This window comes from Pelecanus crispus, chromosome 6 (assembly GCF_030463565.1).
Source record: "Pelecanus crispus isolate bPelCri1 chromosome 6, bPelCri1.pri, whole genome shotgun sequence".
Lineage (NCBI taxonomy): Eukaryota > Metazoa > Chordata > Aves > Pelecaniformes > Pelecanidae > Pelecanus > Pelecanus crispus.
This window is the reverse complement of record NC_134648.1, coordinates 55,819,624-55,834,542: the sequence shown is the minus strand read 5'-3', so window position 1 is coordinate 55,834,542 and position 14,919 is coordinate 55,819,624. Positions and strand designations below refer to the sequence as shown.

General features: G+C 42.0%; 1 protein-coding gene across 3 annotated transcripts in view; it reads left to right on the top strand.

Moving 5' to 3' along the window:
• Positions 1 to 8,438: 8,438 nt before the first annotated feature.
• TRIP11 (thyroid hormone receptor interactor 11) overlaps positions 8,439 to 14,919 on the top strand; it is a 32,271-nt gene continuing 25,790 nt past the window's right edge. For 2 of the 3 annotated variants that reach the window (XM_075713143.1, XM_075713141.1), the window contains exons 1-5: positions 8,439 to 8,577; positions 11,165 to 11,241; positions 12,371 to 12,481; positions 13,634 to 13,909; positions 14,760 to 14,828. In XM_075713143.1, coding sequence (XP_075569258.1) covers positions 8,439 to 8,577; positions 11,165 to 11,241; positions 12,371 to 12,481; positions 13,634 to 13,909; positions 14,760 to 14,828 — 672 coding nt within the window. The remainder of the gene's footprint in view (positions 8,578 to 11,164; positions 11,242 to 12,370; positions 12,482 to 13,633; positions 13,910 to 14,759; positions 14,829 to 14,919) is intronic. The other variant, XM_075713144.1, reaches the window with a different exon arrangement.

Here is a 14,919-nt window from a genome sequence, read left to right as displayed (position 1 = left end):
GGAATGTCAAGTTTAATGACATAGGCGTATCTGCCTAGTCAAGCAGTTAAGAGGTAGTAATTTAAGCTATGTATGTTAATTGCACCAAAGGAAAAGACTAATACTAACTGCTGACAGTACATATTTTATAACCCAGACCTAAAGTTCAAAATGTGTGGACCTGCCATGAAGCAGTCAATAAAAAGTTGATCTCATTTTTTGGTGTGCATTCTTTCAGTGGTAAACAGTTCTCAATGTGGCTGAACTATGCTCATAAGGTGTTTACTAATTTAGAGCCTATTTCTAGTGTTACCTATTCTGTTAAGCTGTTTTTCCCACGTTGTAGCTTTAGGCCAAAGTCCATTATAAAGGAGCAGAAATTGATTTTTTTTATTTGAGGGAATTTCAGACCTCATTCATCCAACAGATTTTTACCATCTTTCTCACAGTGAATGGTCCATGTAATTTGTTGTTTTCTGCCTATAGAAATCAAGGGTGTAGGGGGAATGAGTGATACTTACATTAAATATCTTCCAAAATTAGTTCTGTAAGTATAGTTATATGAACTGATTTCATGGTCTTGTAATGAGGGCAGGAGGAAAAAGCACTGTAATGCAGTCATGCTTGAATGCAATTCTTGTTGGGCACAGCAGGTAAAAACACGAACTATTTGCTCACTTTTTTCTGGGCTTGAAACTAATCTGATACAGTACTGGCTTTATTTATTTGGGCTCCTTGTACCCTTCAAACAACTTCAGCAAGTTTAAATGTAACTTTCAGGTACTCTTACTATTTTCCATACTTAATTACTTTGCAGACTAATTAAAAATAACCAATACAAAGTTAAATCTCCGATGTGTTTTAATGTTGGGTTATTACTTCTATTACAAATCTACACAATGGTGAAAAGTTTAAAATGGCTTCTGCACATGTCTAGTAAAGAATTATATTGCTGTATCTCAGACAAATACTGTCATTTGCAAGCTGCTTTGTTTTATTACAAAACTGGCAATTAGGCTTTTAAAAAAGAATGAGAACATGTTACAGCTCTAATGTCTGTGAAATTTTCTAGAATTTAGTTATTGTTTCAAACAATGATTAAAACTTACAAATGGTGGCCTTTTTACTGAGAAATATTTTGGGGAATGGGATTGGAGAACTCTAGAACTCAGACTTGCAAAGAAGTATTATTGGACAATTCATGTTACCAGCACATACTTCTAAAGGAATCAAAAAAAAAAAAAGAATCCAAGGAAAAGAAAAATTGAAGTGGAAACCTTTAAGGGCTTAGATATAAAATTATGTTGCTCGCTTGGTAAGCTATTACTGTCTTGTATAAACCAAACTTAACTCCTGGGAGATCTTCATAGTTACTCACAAATCATTTTTTTTCCAAAAAAAAAAGTCTAACAGGTAATACATATATACCCATTCCCCACATAAACATAGAATCAGTTGTTCAAGTAAGGACAATACTTAATCTAAATACATTTGAACTGGCCTGGCCCAAATATTCAGTTATTTGGTTTCAAATTAGTAGCTGCTTTGTGTTGTATCCAGGTTTGCATCTTAAAAGCATGAGTTGTTTTGCAACAAACAAACCTTAATTTTTTAACCTGCATACACACATTTTGCCTTATTTGCATTTCAGACATGGAGGGAATGCTGTAGCATTTGACCTGCCATAGTCACCTTCTTCCCCAAGTACAGTTCTTCAGAATGTTAAAGTACATATGACTTTTCAACTGCTTTTACCAAATCAAAATGTTTTTACTTTTTTCTTTTTTAAGAAAAGCAAATAATTGTTATGACACTTAATTTTTTTTTAAACGCCACCTCCTCCCACCTCCCCCCCAGTACAGCCACTGTATGAATTCAGGAGGGAAAACTTATAAAAGGGTTTGAACAGAAAGGGATGTAATATTTAAATGCCACTGCACAAAAAAAGAGAAAAACCTTGATATTGTCTTTAAAGCATGCAAGCATTGATAAAATTTTATTTTTTGCTACATGAAACCCCATGTGTACAAAACAGTGTAGAGTTAGGATTTTGTAAGAGAATAATTTTTTTCATCTCTTGCCTAATAGTTGTGTATTTTGAAATAATTTTCAGTAATAGATTTTTTTGTCTTGAGACTCTGCTTTCAGTATCATGTCTTGGGCTCTGGATTCCTATACAATTTTTGTCACTATTTTGTGTATATAAAGCATATAATACTGAAAAGATTAAAAAATAAAAAAAGCTGAAATGCTTTGTCATTGTTTTGACTGGAAAATGGCAGTGCTGTTTGATATTTTGAAAATGCTCTCCAAATAGGCAAGAATATATATGGTTGTATTTGATATCACTTTTTTAAATAAATATGATTATAGCTTCTAATGTTTCTCTCTTGACCTGAATATTTGCATATGTGCTTTCCTTTATATGTGGATTCAGCACAGAATCATCAAATGTTAAAATCTCATCTTTGGTATCACTGGGCTTTGCACCAGATGTTGTGTATATACATTATTATTACATTATTTGTCCAGAGAGGTGGTGGAGTCACCATCCCTGGAGGTGTTCAAAAAGATATGCAGATGTGGCACTCTGGTACATGGTTTAGTAGGCATGGTGGTGTTGGGTTGATGGTTGGACTGATGATCTTAGAGGTCCTTTCCAACCTTAATGATTCCTAGTTTCTACTTTCATTAAAAAAATAATCGAGCCACCAAGCCAGGAAACATTAAATTAATTATGACTCTACCCTTAATTGGTTTAGTGGTGGACTTGTTAGTGTTAGGTTAATGGTTGGACTGGATGATCTTAAGGGTCTTTTCCAACCTAAGCGATTCTGTGATTAGCAGTGGGGTAATTTTCTGTTGCTCATAACTGACATTTTGTCATCTCTGATGTCTTTTCATTGTTGATACTCCAAAATTTATGTAAAGATGCTCCTGTTAGGAAGAAAGTTGGTGCCGATTATAGTTATACTACATCTTTAGCATATTTCTTTAGGAATTTTGGTTTTTTTGATCATGGGGAGGTTTACATGGTGCCAGGCCTGCTGGCAGCAGATGGAGATCAGCTGTCTCCAAAGGGGAAAAGGATTCTTGCTCATGAGTTGGTGGGGCTCATTGACAGGGCTTTAAACTAGGTTTGAAGCGGGGAGGGGATATAACCAGGCTCACTAGAGAGGAGCCCAAGGGTGGCATGGCAGCGTTGGGGGTGAAATTGATAGCCCAGCTCAAGTGCATCTACACCAATGCATGCAGCATGGGCAACAAACAGGAGGAGCTGGAAGCCGTTGTGTAGCAGGCTAGCTATGACTTGGGCGCTATCACAGAAACATGGTGGGGTGACTCGTGACTGGAGTGCTGCACTGGATGGCTATAAGCTCTTCAGAAGGGACAGGCAGGGAAGGAGAGGCGGTGGGGTGGCTCTGTATGTTAGGGAGTGTTTTGATTGTACAGAGCTCGACAGTGGTGATGATAAGGTCGAGTGATTATGGGCAAGGATGAGGGGGAAGGCCAACAAGGCAGATGTCCTGCTGGGAGTCTGTTATAGACCACCCAACCAGGATGAAGAGGTAGATGAAGCATTCTGTAAGTGGCTGGCAGAAGTCTTGCAATCACTAGCCCTTGTTCTTGTGGGGGACTTCAATTTACCAGACATCTGCTGGAAATACAACACAGCAGAGAGGAAACAGTCTAGGAGGTTCCTGGAGTGTGTGGAAGATAACTTCCTGACACAGCTGGTAAGTGAGCCTACTAGGGGTGGTGCCTCGTGTAACCTGCTATTTACAAACAGAGAAGGACTGGTGGGAGATGTCATGGTCAGAGGCTGTCTTGGGCTTAGCAGCCATGATACGACAGAGTTTTCAGTTCTTGGTGACTTAAGGAGGATGGCCAACACAACCACTACCATGGACTTCTGGAGGGCAGACTTTGGCCTGTTCAGGATACTGGTTGGGAAAGTCCCTTGGGAGACAGTCCTGAAGGGCAAAGGGGTCCAGGAAGGCTGGGCATTCTTCAAGAAGGAGGTCTTAAAGGTGCAGGAGCAGGCTGTCCCCATGTGCTGCAAGACGAACCTGCGGGGAAGATGACTGGCCTGGCTGAACAGGGAGCTTTTGCTGGGACTCAGGGAAGAAAGAAAAGTTTACCACCTTTGGAAGAAGGGGCAGGCAACTCAAGAAGAGTACAAGGATCTCGCTAGGTCGTGCAGAGAGGAAATTAGAAAGGCAAAAGCCCAGCTAGAACTCAATCTAGCCACTGTTGCAAGAGATAATAAAAAATGTTTCTCCAAATACATTAACAACAAAAAGGACAGAGATTCTTGGCTCTCTTTATTGGATGGAGGGGGGAACATTGCCACCAAGGATGAGGAAAAGGCTGAGGTACTTAATGCCTTCTTTGCCTCAGTCTTTAATAGCCAGACCAGTTACCCTCAGGGTATTCAGCCCCCTGAGATGGAAGACAGGGACAGAGAGCAGAATGAAGCCCCCATAATCCAGGAGGAAGCAGTTACCAACCTGCTACACCACCTGGACGCTCACAAGTCTATGGGGCCAGATGGGATCCACCCGAGAGTACTGAGGGTGCTGGTGGAGGAGCTTGCCAAGCCACTCTCCATCATCTATCAGCAGTCCTGGTTAACAGGGGAGGTTCCTGATGACTGGAGGCTTCCCAATGTGACGCTCATCTACAAGAAGGGCCGGTAGGAGGATCTGGGGAACTACAGGCCTGTCAGCCTGACCTCGGTGCAGGGGAAGATTATGGAGCGGTTTATCTTGAGTACACTCAACAGGCATGTGCAGGTCAACCAGGGGATCAGGCCCAGACAACGTGGGTTCATGAAAGGCAGGTCCTGCTTGACCAACCTGATCTCCTTCTATGACCTGGTGACCCGCCTAGCGGATGAGGGAAAGGCTGTGGATGTCATCTACCTGGACTTCAGTAAAACCTTTGATATTGTCTCCCACAGCATTCTCCTAAGGAAGCTGAAGGCTCATGGCCTAGGCAGGGGTACTGTTTGCTGGGTAAAAAACTGGCTGGGTGGCTGAGCCCAGAGAGTTGTAGTGAATGGAGTTAAATCCAGTTGGTGACTGGTCACAAGCAGTGTTCCCCAGGGCTCTGTTTTGGGGACAGTCTTATTCAATATCTTTTATCAACGATCTGGATGAGGGTATTGAGTGCGTCCTCAGTAAGTTTGCAGATGACACCAAATTGTGTGGGAGTGTTGATCTGCTTGAGGGTAGGATGGCCCTACAGAGGGATCTGGACAGGCTGGATCGATGGACTGAGGCCAATTGTATGATTTTCAACAAGGCCAAGTGCCAGGTCCTGCACTTGGGTCACAACAACCCCATGCAACATTACAGGCTTGGGGAAGAGTGGCCGGAAAGCTGCCTGGCCAAAAAGGACCTGGGGGTGCTGGTTGACAGCCGGCTGAACATGAGCCAGCTGTGTGCCCAGGTGGCCAAGAAGGCCCCTCAGTACAAGAAAGACATGGAGTTGCTGGAGTGTGTCCAGAGAAGGGCAACGAAGCTGGTGAAGGGTCTGGAGCACAGGCATTATGAGGAGCAGCTGAGGGAACTGGGGTTGTTTAGCCTGGAGAAGAGGAGGCTGAGGGGAGACCTTATCGCTCTCTACAACTACCTGAAAGGAGGTTGTAGTGAGGTGGGTGTTGGTATCTTCTCCCAAGTAGTTAGCGATAGGACGAGAGGAAATGGGCTCAAGCTGCGTCAGGGGAGGTTTAGATTGGATATTAGGAAAAACTTCTTCACGGGAAGAGTGGTCAAGCATTGGAGCAGGCTGCCCAGAGAGGTGGTGGAGTCACCATCCCTGGAGGTGTTAAAAAAATGTGTAGACGTGGCACTCTGGGACATGGTTTAGTAGGCATGGTGGTGTTGGGTTGATGGTTGGACTGATGATCTTAGAGGTCCCTTCCAACCTTAGTGATTCCTAGTTTTTACGTTCATTAAAAAATAATCCAGCCACCAAGCCTGGAAACATGAAATTATGACTCTACCCTTAACTGGTTTAGTGGTGGACTTGGTAGTGATAGGTTAATGGTTGGACTGCATGATCTTAAGGGTCTTTTCCAACCTAAGCGATTCTATGATTCTATGATTTAAAAACTGTATGCTTTCTAATTTTAAAATAAGCTAATGTTTCCTGTTTTGCTACCAGAACACACATTCTTTTTGTGACACAATGCACTGTTTTGTAGCTTAGTCAATCCAGAGAGTATACTGGATGATTTCTGTGTACCTTTATCAACAGTAGATGAAGCCAGTCAGCTAAAACATGAGTTGCAATGCTAAATAGCCAGTTTCTAGTTTTTCAAGAGTAGTAATTAACGTGGGAAAAAGCCCTGTGTGCTCCTTTATCGACTTCCTGCCTTACTTGGCATTATAAAATGAACCACAATAGGAGACATTTTTAACATCTCTAAATATTCTTAAGTCTGGAGGACATCCCTGATCTTATTTGTAAAATGTGAAGACAGTTTCCCATAAAAATTAATTAACCGAACACTATTGGAAAAGATGACACATCTTTTATCTCCTGTGGACCCATAAGTTTTTTGTTAAAACAAACTATGGTATAGGATGTTTTGAACATTGTAAACTTTTAATCTCCATTAATTTAAAACATTTGGTCTAAAATTAACAAAAGCGATTAAGATACATGTTTACATTTCATGCTATATCACAGCACTAATACTTCCTACAATTCTGGTGCATGGGTTTGGGGGTGGGGGTTAGTTAGAAATGGATTTGAAGTAGTGTACGATTGTTTTTATTATGGATAATCGTAAGGGTGGTAAATATACTATTAAATTAAAAATTTGGTAATGTACAAACCTGATGGAAAAATTGTTCATTGAAGAAGAGGGAAAGCAATCTTTATTAGAAAACTGTTCAACCTGACAGCTATTTTGGTTACTTTTAACTTCTAAACTCCTGGACCACATAATATGCCCAGCCTCAGAGTTGCCTCTGAGTGACAGCGGACAGTAAAGCTAAAAAGGCAATCCAGTATCGGAGGGCAGCTATGAACCCTTCACGAAGGTTCTGTACGATACCATCTGGGAAACAAGAAGCCATTTTTTCCAGAGCTGCCTGGTAACGTTTGTTGGCTTGTAACTCCAGAGTGTGTTTCGTGCCTGCTGCGTTCTTGGCTCCTCTCTAAAAATGTTAAGATTTCACCTGTGAAATGCTCTTTCTTCTCAGCTTCATTTTATTGTTGATGTGGTGCTTTAATTATTAATCTTTTTATGTAGTTATTAATTCGAAACTAGGTATGAGCTAGCTGCCCCTGTATTTTAGTTCCAGTATCGGCAATTTTTTAGATCTGTACTGTTCTGTTTTAGTGCTGCGTTTTCTGTGACAGTGCAGTACTCCTTGTAGCCCCTAATAATTTTAAATGCCTCATTTGATCAAAAAGAACTTTGAATCGGACCAGTGCCGGGGTTGTGGCTGGAAATCCAACCAAGCACCCGTCGCATCTACACCCGCAGCAGAAGGGGCCTAGCCTCCCAGGAACTTGCCTATTTTGCAAAAGCACGCATTCAGACACGGAATACCTCTGCTCTTGTAGCAGCGGGACACCGCGGGTTGTTAATGACGCACGACCCAAGCATGTGTCCTAGAATCCTAGAATCGTTTAGGTTGGAAAAGACCTTTAAGATCGTCCAGTCCAACCATTTACCTACACTACCAAGTCCACTCTAAGCCAATCAAGGGTAGACTGGACTGAACCATGTCCCCAAGCGCCACATCTACCCGTTTTTTGAACACTTCCAGGGATGGTGACTCCACCACCTCTCTGGGCAGCCTGCTCCAATTCTGCCCAGAATGTATTTATCGCTGGTGGCATACAGCTACAGCACAGTTAGTAAAGTGTCGGTGACAAGGTTCGGGCTGACGCGGATCGCAGGGCGTTACTGGCCCAGCTCCGCGCTGGGCCCACACGGCCGTGCCCGCCGGCCGCACCGCGGCTTTGGTTTTGCCCCCCTGCGTCGCACACCGCCGCCGCCCCGGGCCCGCCTGCCGGGGGTGCCGCCGGCCCGCCCGCGGGGGCTCCCGCGCCCCGCCGCCGCCACCAGCCGCCCGCCCGGCCCCCTGCGCTGCCCCCCCCACTATCCCGGCATCCTCCGCTGCCGCGGACACGTCACAGCCGCCGGCGCGGCGCTCTAGCCGGCTGCGGGCGCCGTCGATGGTGTGTCGGTGTCATGGCGACCGTCGAGGTGGCAGAGGCTGGAGCCGCCGGGAGGAGCCGCTGAGCCGGGTGGTGGCGGGGGGATGCCCGCGGCGCTGGCGGAGGGGTCGCCGAGCCCGCTCTGCTGAGGCGGCAGCCGCAGCCTTGACCCGCCCTAGCGAGGGGGAGGGAGGAGGGGCCGCCCCTGCGCCCGCGGAGCCGGCTGCCAGCTGCGGGGCCGCCGAGTGAGGCCCGGAGCCCTCTGAGCGGCGGCGATGGCGTCGTGGTTGGGCGGGCTGGGCTCGGGGCTGGGGCAGTCCCTGGGGCAGGTGGGGGGCAGCCTGTCTTCGCTCACCGGCCAGATCTCCAGCTTCACCAAGGACATCCTGCTGGAGGGCGCGGAGGAAGTGGGCGGTAAGGGGGGCTGAGGCGCCGGGCCGCCGCCCGGGCGGGGGGCGTGCGGGGCGGGGCGGGATGCGTGGCGGGGCCGCCTCTGTTCGGTGCGTACCTGCCAGGAGAGGCCTGCCTTGGCGAGGGCCCTTCCTCCGGCCGCCGCTTTCCCCGGGGGCGGGCGGCGGCGGGGGCCTGCGCTGCCCGCCCCGGCCGGCCGGCCGCCGGGGAGCTGAACGGGCTTGGTGCCGCGGGAGAGCTGCGGGCTTTGCTGGCTTTGTTTTTATTCCGCCCGTGTGACCGCGGGATCCGGACAATAAGCAAACATATTCCCAGGCCGTAACAGCAGAGGTGAACCTGGTCTAGGTTTGTTATTCGGAAGTTTCTGAATTGCGTGAAGCGTTGTGTTTGTTGATCAGTAACGAACGCACACAACGCTCTGCTTCCCTTCCGTTTGCTTAGTTTATCTAAAACCCCGTTTGATTAGCTGCTTTTAGAGTGGTTTCATAAAACTGCAGAGGAGTAGTAGTAGTACAGAGTTTTTTTGCCGCTGGTGTGATCTAAGTCTGACGTGTCACACAGGCGAAGGTCCAGTGTTTCTGATGGTTTTGTTATTTATGTTTCAGTTGGGCCCAGAGAAACCTGTCGAGTTCTGCCGTTCTCCTACAGCCAAGTAAGAGAACATGGCCCTTGTTTTACAGGGATTAGAAGCTAGGATGATTTTATATTTAAAACACAAAGTTGAAACAAAAAGCTAGGACATCAAAGTAAGATTTTCAATAAAGTGATAGTAAATGTATTCTATAGTCTTTATAGTTTTAATAATGCCTTTTTGTTAAGAGTTTTTGAGTAAAGTTTTTTATTTTTCTAGTAGAGCAATTGTATAACATGGTAATAAATACTAATAGGTTAATAACGCTAGTATTGTTTACCATCTTGAAACTATAACTTCCTGAAAAAAAATGAGCATTCTCAAAACAGTGCTAAGAATAGCAACCACAAAGAACAGCTGAGACTTCTGAATGTCTTACGTGTGAAGTTAAACAATTCTACTTTGTTTGCAACTTCACCACTATGAAGCATTGTGAAAGTATTGTATAAATCTTGTTGTCAAGCTGATACTACTGGTCTCATACAGATGGGTTTTTTTGGTATGCAGGTAAAACGCTCAGAAGAGAGAAACTTATTCTGATAACTGCAAAGTTATCTTTTTTTCACTTTTCTGAAAGACTTGCTTAGAATTGTTTTAAATTCCAAAATCCATATTAGTTTAGTTTGGAAACTTATTTTACACTGCTAAACTGTGTAGTCATCTAGTGCATTTGTTTGCCTTTTTAAAAGATTGAGGTTCTGATCACAAATCTGTGTTTTAGTTTGTGCAAGAGGAATGTGCTGATGTACACACTTCCAGGTGTACTTGAGTGCTAGATACCGCTGTGAACAGCTTCTGTTTCCTAAAAATTTCATAGTAGTACATTTTTATGGGTTACTAGCCTTGAAGGTGTAAAAATCTAGTGGCATCTAAGTACTCTTCCATAAAGACCTTTAAATACTATGTGGCCCAGAGAATGCTTTTCAAGCAGTTCCTTACATTCCTTTTTTTAATTTCCTGATTTTCTAATGTTTCTGAATTGTTGATGTTATCCCTTACATTCACTGCTTTAACTGCAATCTGAACTGAAGATGGTGTTTGTGGATTATAGACTTTAACATCTTCAGTTTAGCAGTTTTCATGGGTAGATTGTTGCCTCTGCAGCACTTGAGCTGCGTCAGTTTTGAACAGCACATAGGAAATGATGAATTACAGTATTTACTTGAAAATTTATATTTATTTCAAATTTTGAAAAATTGTCAAGGTTGCTTTATAGTCAATTCAGGATGATTTCTCATTAATAAAAGGAAACGTGGTATTTCTATCCATTAAAAGTGGGACATGGGAGAAGTAACATAGCCTATTTGAGGAACGTTGATCATTAAAGGAAGAGGATCCAGGGACAGAATTATGTGCTCTTTGTATTAGATAAACTGGTATGGTAGATCGTGTCACCTTTGTAAATGAAAGCGAGTCTTACGGGGGGTTTTGTGCCTTTATGTCGGGGGCAGGGTTGGTGTTTTGTTATGTGGGTTATTTTGCGGGTTTTATTGGGTTTGGGGTGGTTTTTTTTTTCCCCCTGAAAATTCAGTCGCTTGTGTGTGTTTTATGGAACTAATTCTTGTTTTGAAACTTTACATGAGATTACTGAGATACACACAACTGTCATGTCAGGGGCAAAGTCCTAAATGAAAAACTCATTCAGTGACACAAAATAGTCAGGTAAAAACTTTTAATTTCCCTTATTTTAAAGCTTAAATCCATACTTTTCTGTTAGTTTCGTGATCTGACTTGAAGCCTAGGTAAGAGAGAACTAAATTAGGTTCGGAAAGACTCTCTGGTCTGAAAAAATAATAATTCTGACAGTGTTCTGATAAAAGCAGCTTTTGATATTTACCTAGGAATGAACATTGAAGCAGTTGAAAGTAAGATACTTATTAGTAACTGTGGTCTTAACTGATGTCTACTTAACAGATTAAAAGTAGTTTAATAAAAAAGAAAATTTTCACTTTCTTTCAGATGCAGCAACAGAACTCCATGTGTCCAATTCTAGACTCAGAGAAGTAGAAAGTATTAATGCAGCACAAAAGTTTGAAGTAAGAAATTTTGGAACACTACTGTAATTAAAAGCAATAACATCTGTTTCTTGTAAAGGTGACATATTGCACTGAAGTTGCTTGTCCCTGGGTAAATCTAGAAACAAGGGTGATGGTGGGAGAATGTGGGTTGTTTTTTTTTTTGTGTGTGACAAACAGTCATCACAGTTAGGGGGGCAGATTTGTTTATTGGACTACGCATGTGGTGCAAGTTACCATCTTCTGCTAACTGTTGCATCCTGCAACTGTTCCTGCCTATCACGTGGACTTGGACTGCAGCAATAGACTTGGATCTGAAAAGCTTGCAAATGCAAAAATCTTTTAAGTTTTCATAAATTTCAGCTGGTAAAGTGTTAAAATGGGTTTATAGCATTTCATATATGATCACAAATAAAAGCAGATCTAGAACGTCCAGTTATGCTGGACAGCATGTCTTTTCCAGCAAGCTTCAAAGCATAGAGTGTGCATGTTCCCTGATGCGGTTCTCTGTGTTGCCCTACTGTATGGGCATTTTGACATAGCTACGGATGCTCGTGCTCTTCCAAAACTGCTTACAAATCCCATGTGCCCTTGTGGAAAGTGACTTTGTGTACTTTTAGAAAGGACTTGTTGGTCTTGTGACTTTATTTATGGCTGTAAACCAACAACTTTCACATATGTCTTCAGCCCTCAAGAGCTTTGAGAAGTTGAGATAGTATTTTGGGGAAGTAACTCTTCCTGCTTGTCCTCTTTCTACACTCTTGCCATCTGCTATTGGCCATTGTTGGAGAGAGAGTACTGGACTGTATTGATATTAGCTCCGATTTGTGCTCTGTGCCTGTACTTAAATTCCAGCTGTGGATCATGCTAAGATGTAATTCAGCCCTGAATTTTTCTTCCTGGTATTTACCTCTGGTTACCACAAACATCTTTCTGAAAGTGAGCTAGAGTCCATGCCATATAAAAATGGAAAGCTTGGACATGAACGTGATTTTGGGCCCACACTTGGAAGTTACTGTGTGTTTTAAGTGAAATAACATGAGAAATCTGTACAATTTAATTGATTTCTTTACTGTTCAGCAGACTTACGCTTTTCTAATTCTACAGAACTGTTCCAAACTTACCAACATTAATTTCTCATTTTTGCTAGAACGAGAGACTGAAAAAAGTTTGTAGTGATTTAGAAGAAAAGCATGAAGCAGCAGAGCTTCAAATAAAGCAGTTATCTATAGAGTACCGAAATCAGCTTCAACAGAAAGAGGTAGGATACAGAGTAAAGTATTTGAGTGAGTATGTCCAATAAACTCGTGTATCATGCTGTTTAATCTGTTTGTTATAGTATCTGTGCTCTTTCAGTGGAAGTATTGGTCACAGTTATGGTTTCTTTGTTTGTTAACATTGACACTGAGAGACTAAGATATATATTTCATTGAATCAGGCAACATAAGCAGAGCTGCGAGGAGATAGTTGAGACAAGAGAAAACTCTGGGAATGTCATGCATGTACCAGAATTTCTGTTGTTTCTGGAATCACTGTGAGAAAGGACACTCAAACTGATTTGTATTTCTGATTCAGTTATCTTTAAGGAAGACAACAGGAGAAAATTCTCATTTGAAGCAGTTATATTGTCTGCAGATATAATTATTTACCTTCATGTATACAATTAAAGAGAACAGAACTAGCTTTCATAATTTGAGAAGTGTCCCCTTGTGGTGGAAACACCAGCTTTATAACCTATTGCGCAACATGAGATTTTGTAGTCTTCTAAATGAAGAAAGCTGCCAGTATGCCTAGAATTACACAAAGGAGTTTTATTTCTGCTTTCTTTGTAAATGCATGTGGGAACTAGAGGAAGCACAATTTTGAGGTGTATAGAATTCTGCTTATTAAATACAATAACAGAATTGTTATGAGAAAATTGCATGCAGCTAATTTCAGTTTATTGTAAATAAGTAAATTTTCAATAGATTGTGTTGTTAAGCATAAAAGAAATAAAATGTAATATAAATAACTGGGGGACCATCATATATTGCTTAATTTTCATATCTGAACAGCCTCTTTAAATGTTTAAATTTTTTGTACAACCTGTTAGCCTCAATCTTGCTATAGTACTTAGGTACCCTGGCTGCCGAAAAAATCTGCAAACCAAAGTTTTACTTAACTGAAAACTGTTAAAACTTTTAATATGTGTCCTTGCATGAGATATTTTGTAAAACGTCAGCTAATACTGCTTTTCTCCATTGGGAGAGTGTTTGGGGTTTTTTCCTTTTCTTTTTAGTGAAAGTGATCAGTAGTTTGTGCTGGGGGGGAGTTGTTTGGCTGGTTCACATTTCATAAGGCCACAAAGGGTAAAGTAGAGTGTGTTTTGATATCCTTCTTATTGAAAAAAATGCATTGTATTCTGTATATTCAGGTGGAAATCAGCCATCTAAAAGCTAGACAGAATGCACTACAGGAACAACTGCAGAAAGTACAGACGGCTGCTCAGTCAGCACAGTTAGGAGCTGGTGTTTTGCCACCAGCCACTACATCAGCTTCCTATGTTCCAGTGGTCAGACATTCCTCAGGTTTTGAAGGAGATGACATGGATTTTGGGGATATAATCTGGTCACAACAAGAAATAAACAGATTGTCCAATGAAGTTTCTAGGCTTGAATCTGAGGTTGACCACTGGAAGCAGATTGCACTGGTGAGTGGTTCCTCTCTCTTTTACTCTCCCCTTCAAATTAGTGTTTTCATTGCATTTGGTGTTTCTGGAAAGGGTCTTTTGCAAGTTCGTGCTGTACAATTTCTAGAAGTAACATGATTTGATGGAAAAGCTGAAACCTAATGATCTTGTAGTCATTTTCTTGCTGTCACATGACTAGGGACACATTCAGTGACTAACTTCCAAATGCTTTTTTATTAGGCTTTTATGCATGATTTGTCAAGTTAGAAAAAGAGTTTCATAAACATTTGCCTAGAATACGACTTCAGGGTTTCATTTTTGTGCAGACTTCCAAGAAATGCTTTTCATCTTCCTGGCTGTGATGTTGATTATTTATTGACAGCACAGTACTGTTCATAGTGATAGTTGGATACTTGCATACTGTTTTTACTTACTCTTCTGTCAGTCCTTCATGTGTCAGTTGTAATTCATGGTCTGCTGAGACAAGAAAGAATATAATCTTTCAAGCTTTTGTTGATGTGAGTCATCATTTTTCAAGCTATAGCCTCATTTCAGAGGCATACTTTTCCCCTGTGGAAATATTTAAGTAAAATTAAGCAACCCTGTTGTCTTATTAGGTGCAATAACACCCCCTACCCCAAACTTCTACGCACTGGCATGTAATAATAAAAAAAATCCATGGAAAATTAAAATGTTTCCATTAAACTATCTTTTTTTTTGATCAAAATCAGTGTACATTTGAATTTTGCTTCACCTTAGCTTCGTTTTCTACTTTTGAGTATCAATAGAGGAAGCACTTACATGAAAAATACATGTATTTATCAAGTTTTCACATGGATATGTGATTTCCCCCCCCCCCTCCCCCCCTCAGTCTTCCAAAACGCAAGGGACAAATGATGCTGAACAAAATGAAGTATGCAAGCTGCAAAATATTGTTAAGGTAAGTTGACAGCTTTGACAAACTAGTCTTCTCTTATGCTCTGTTCTTGATGGTTTTGCATATGGTCATATGAATTGTGAATGTAATTAAA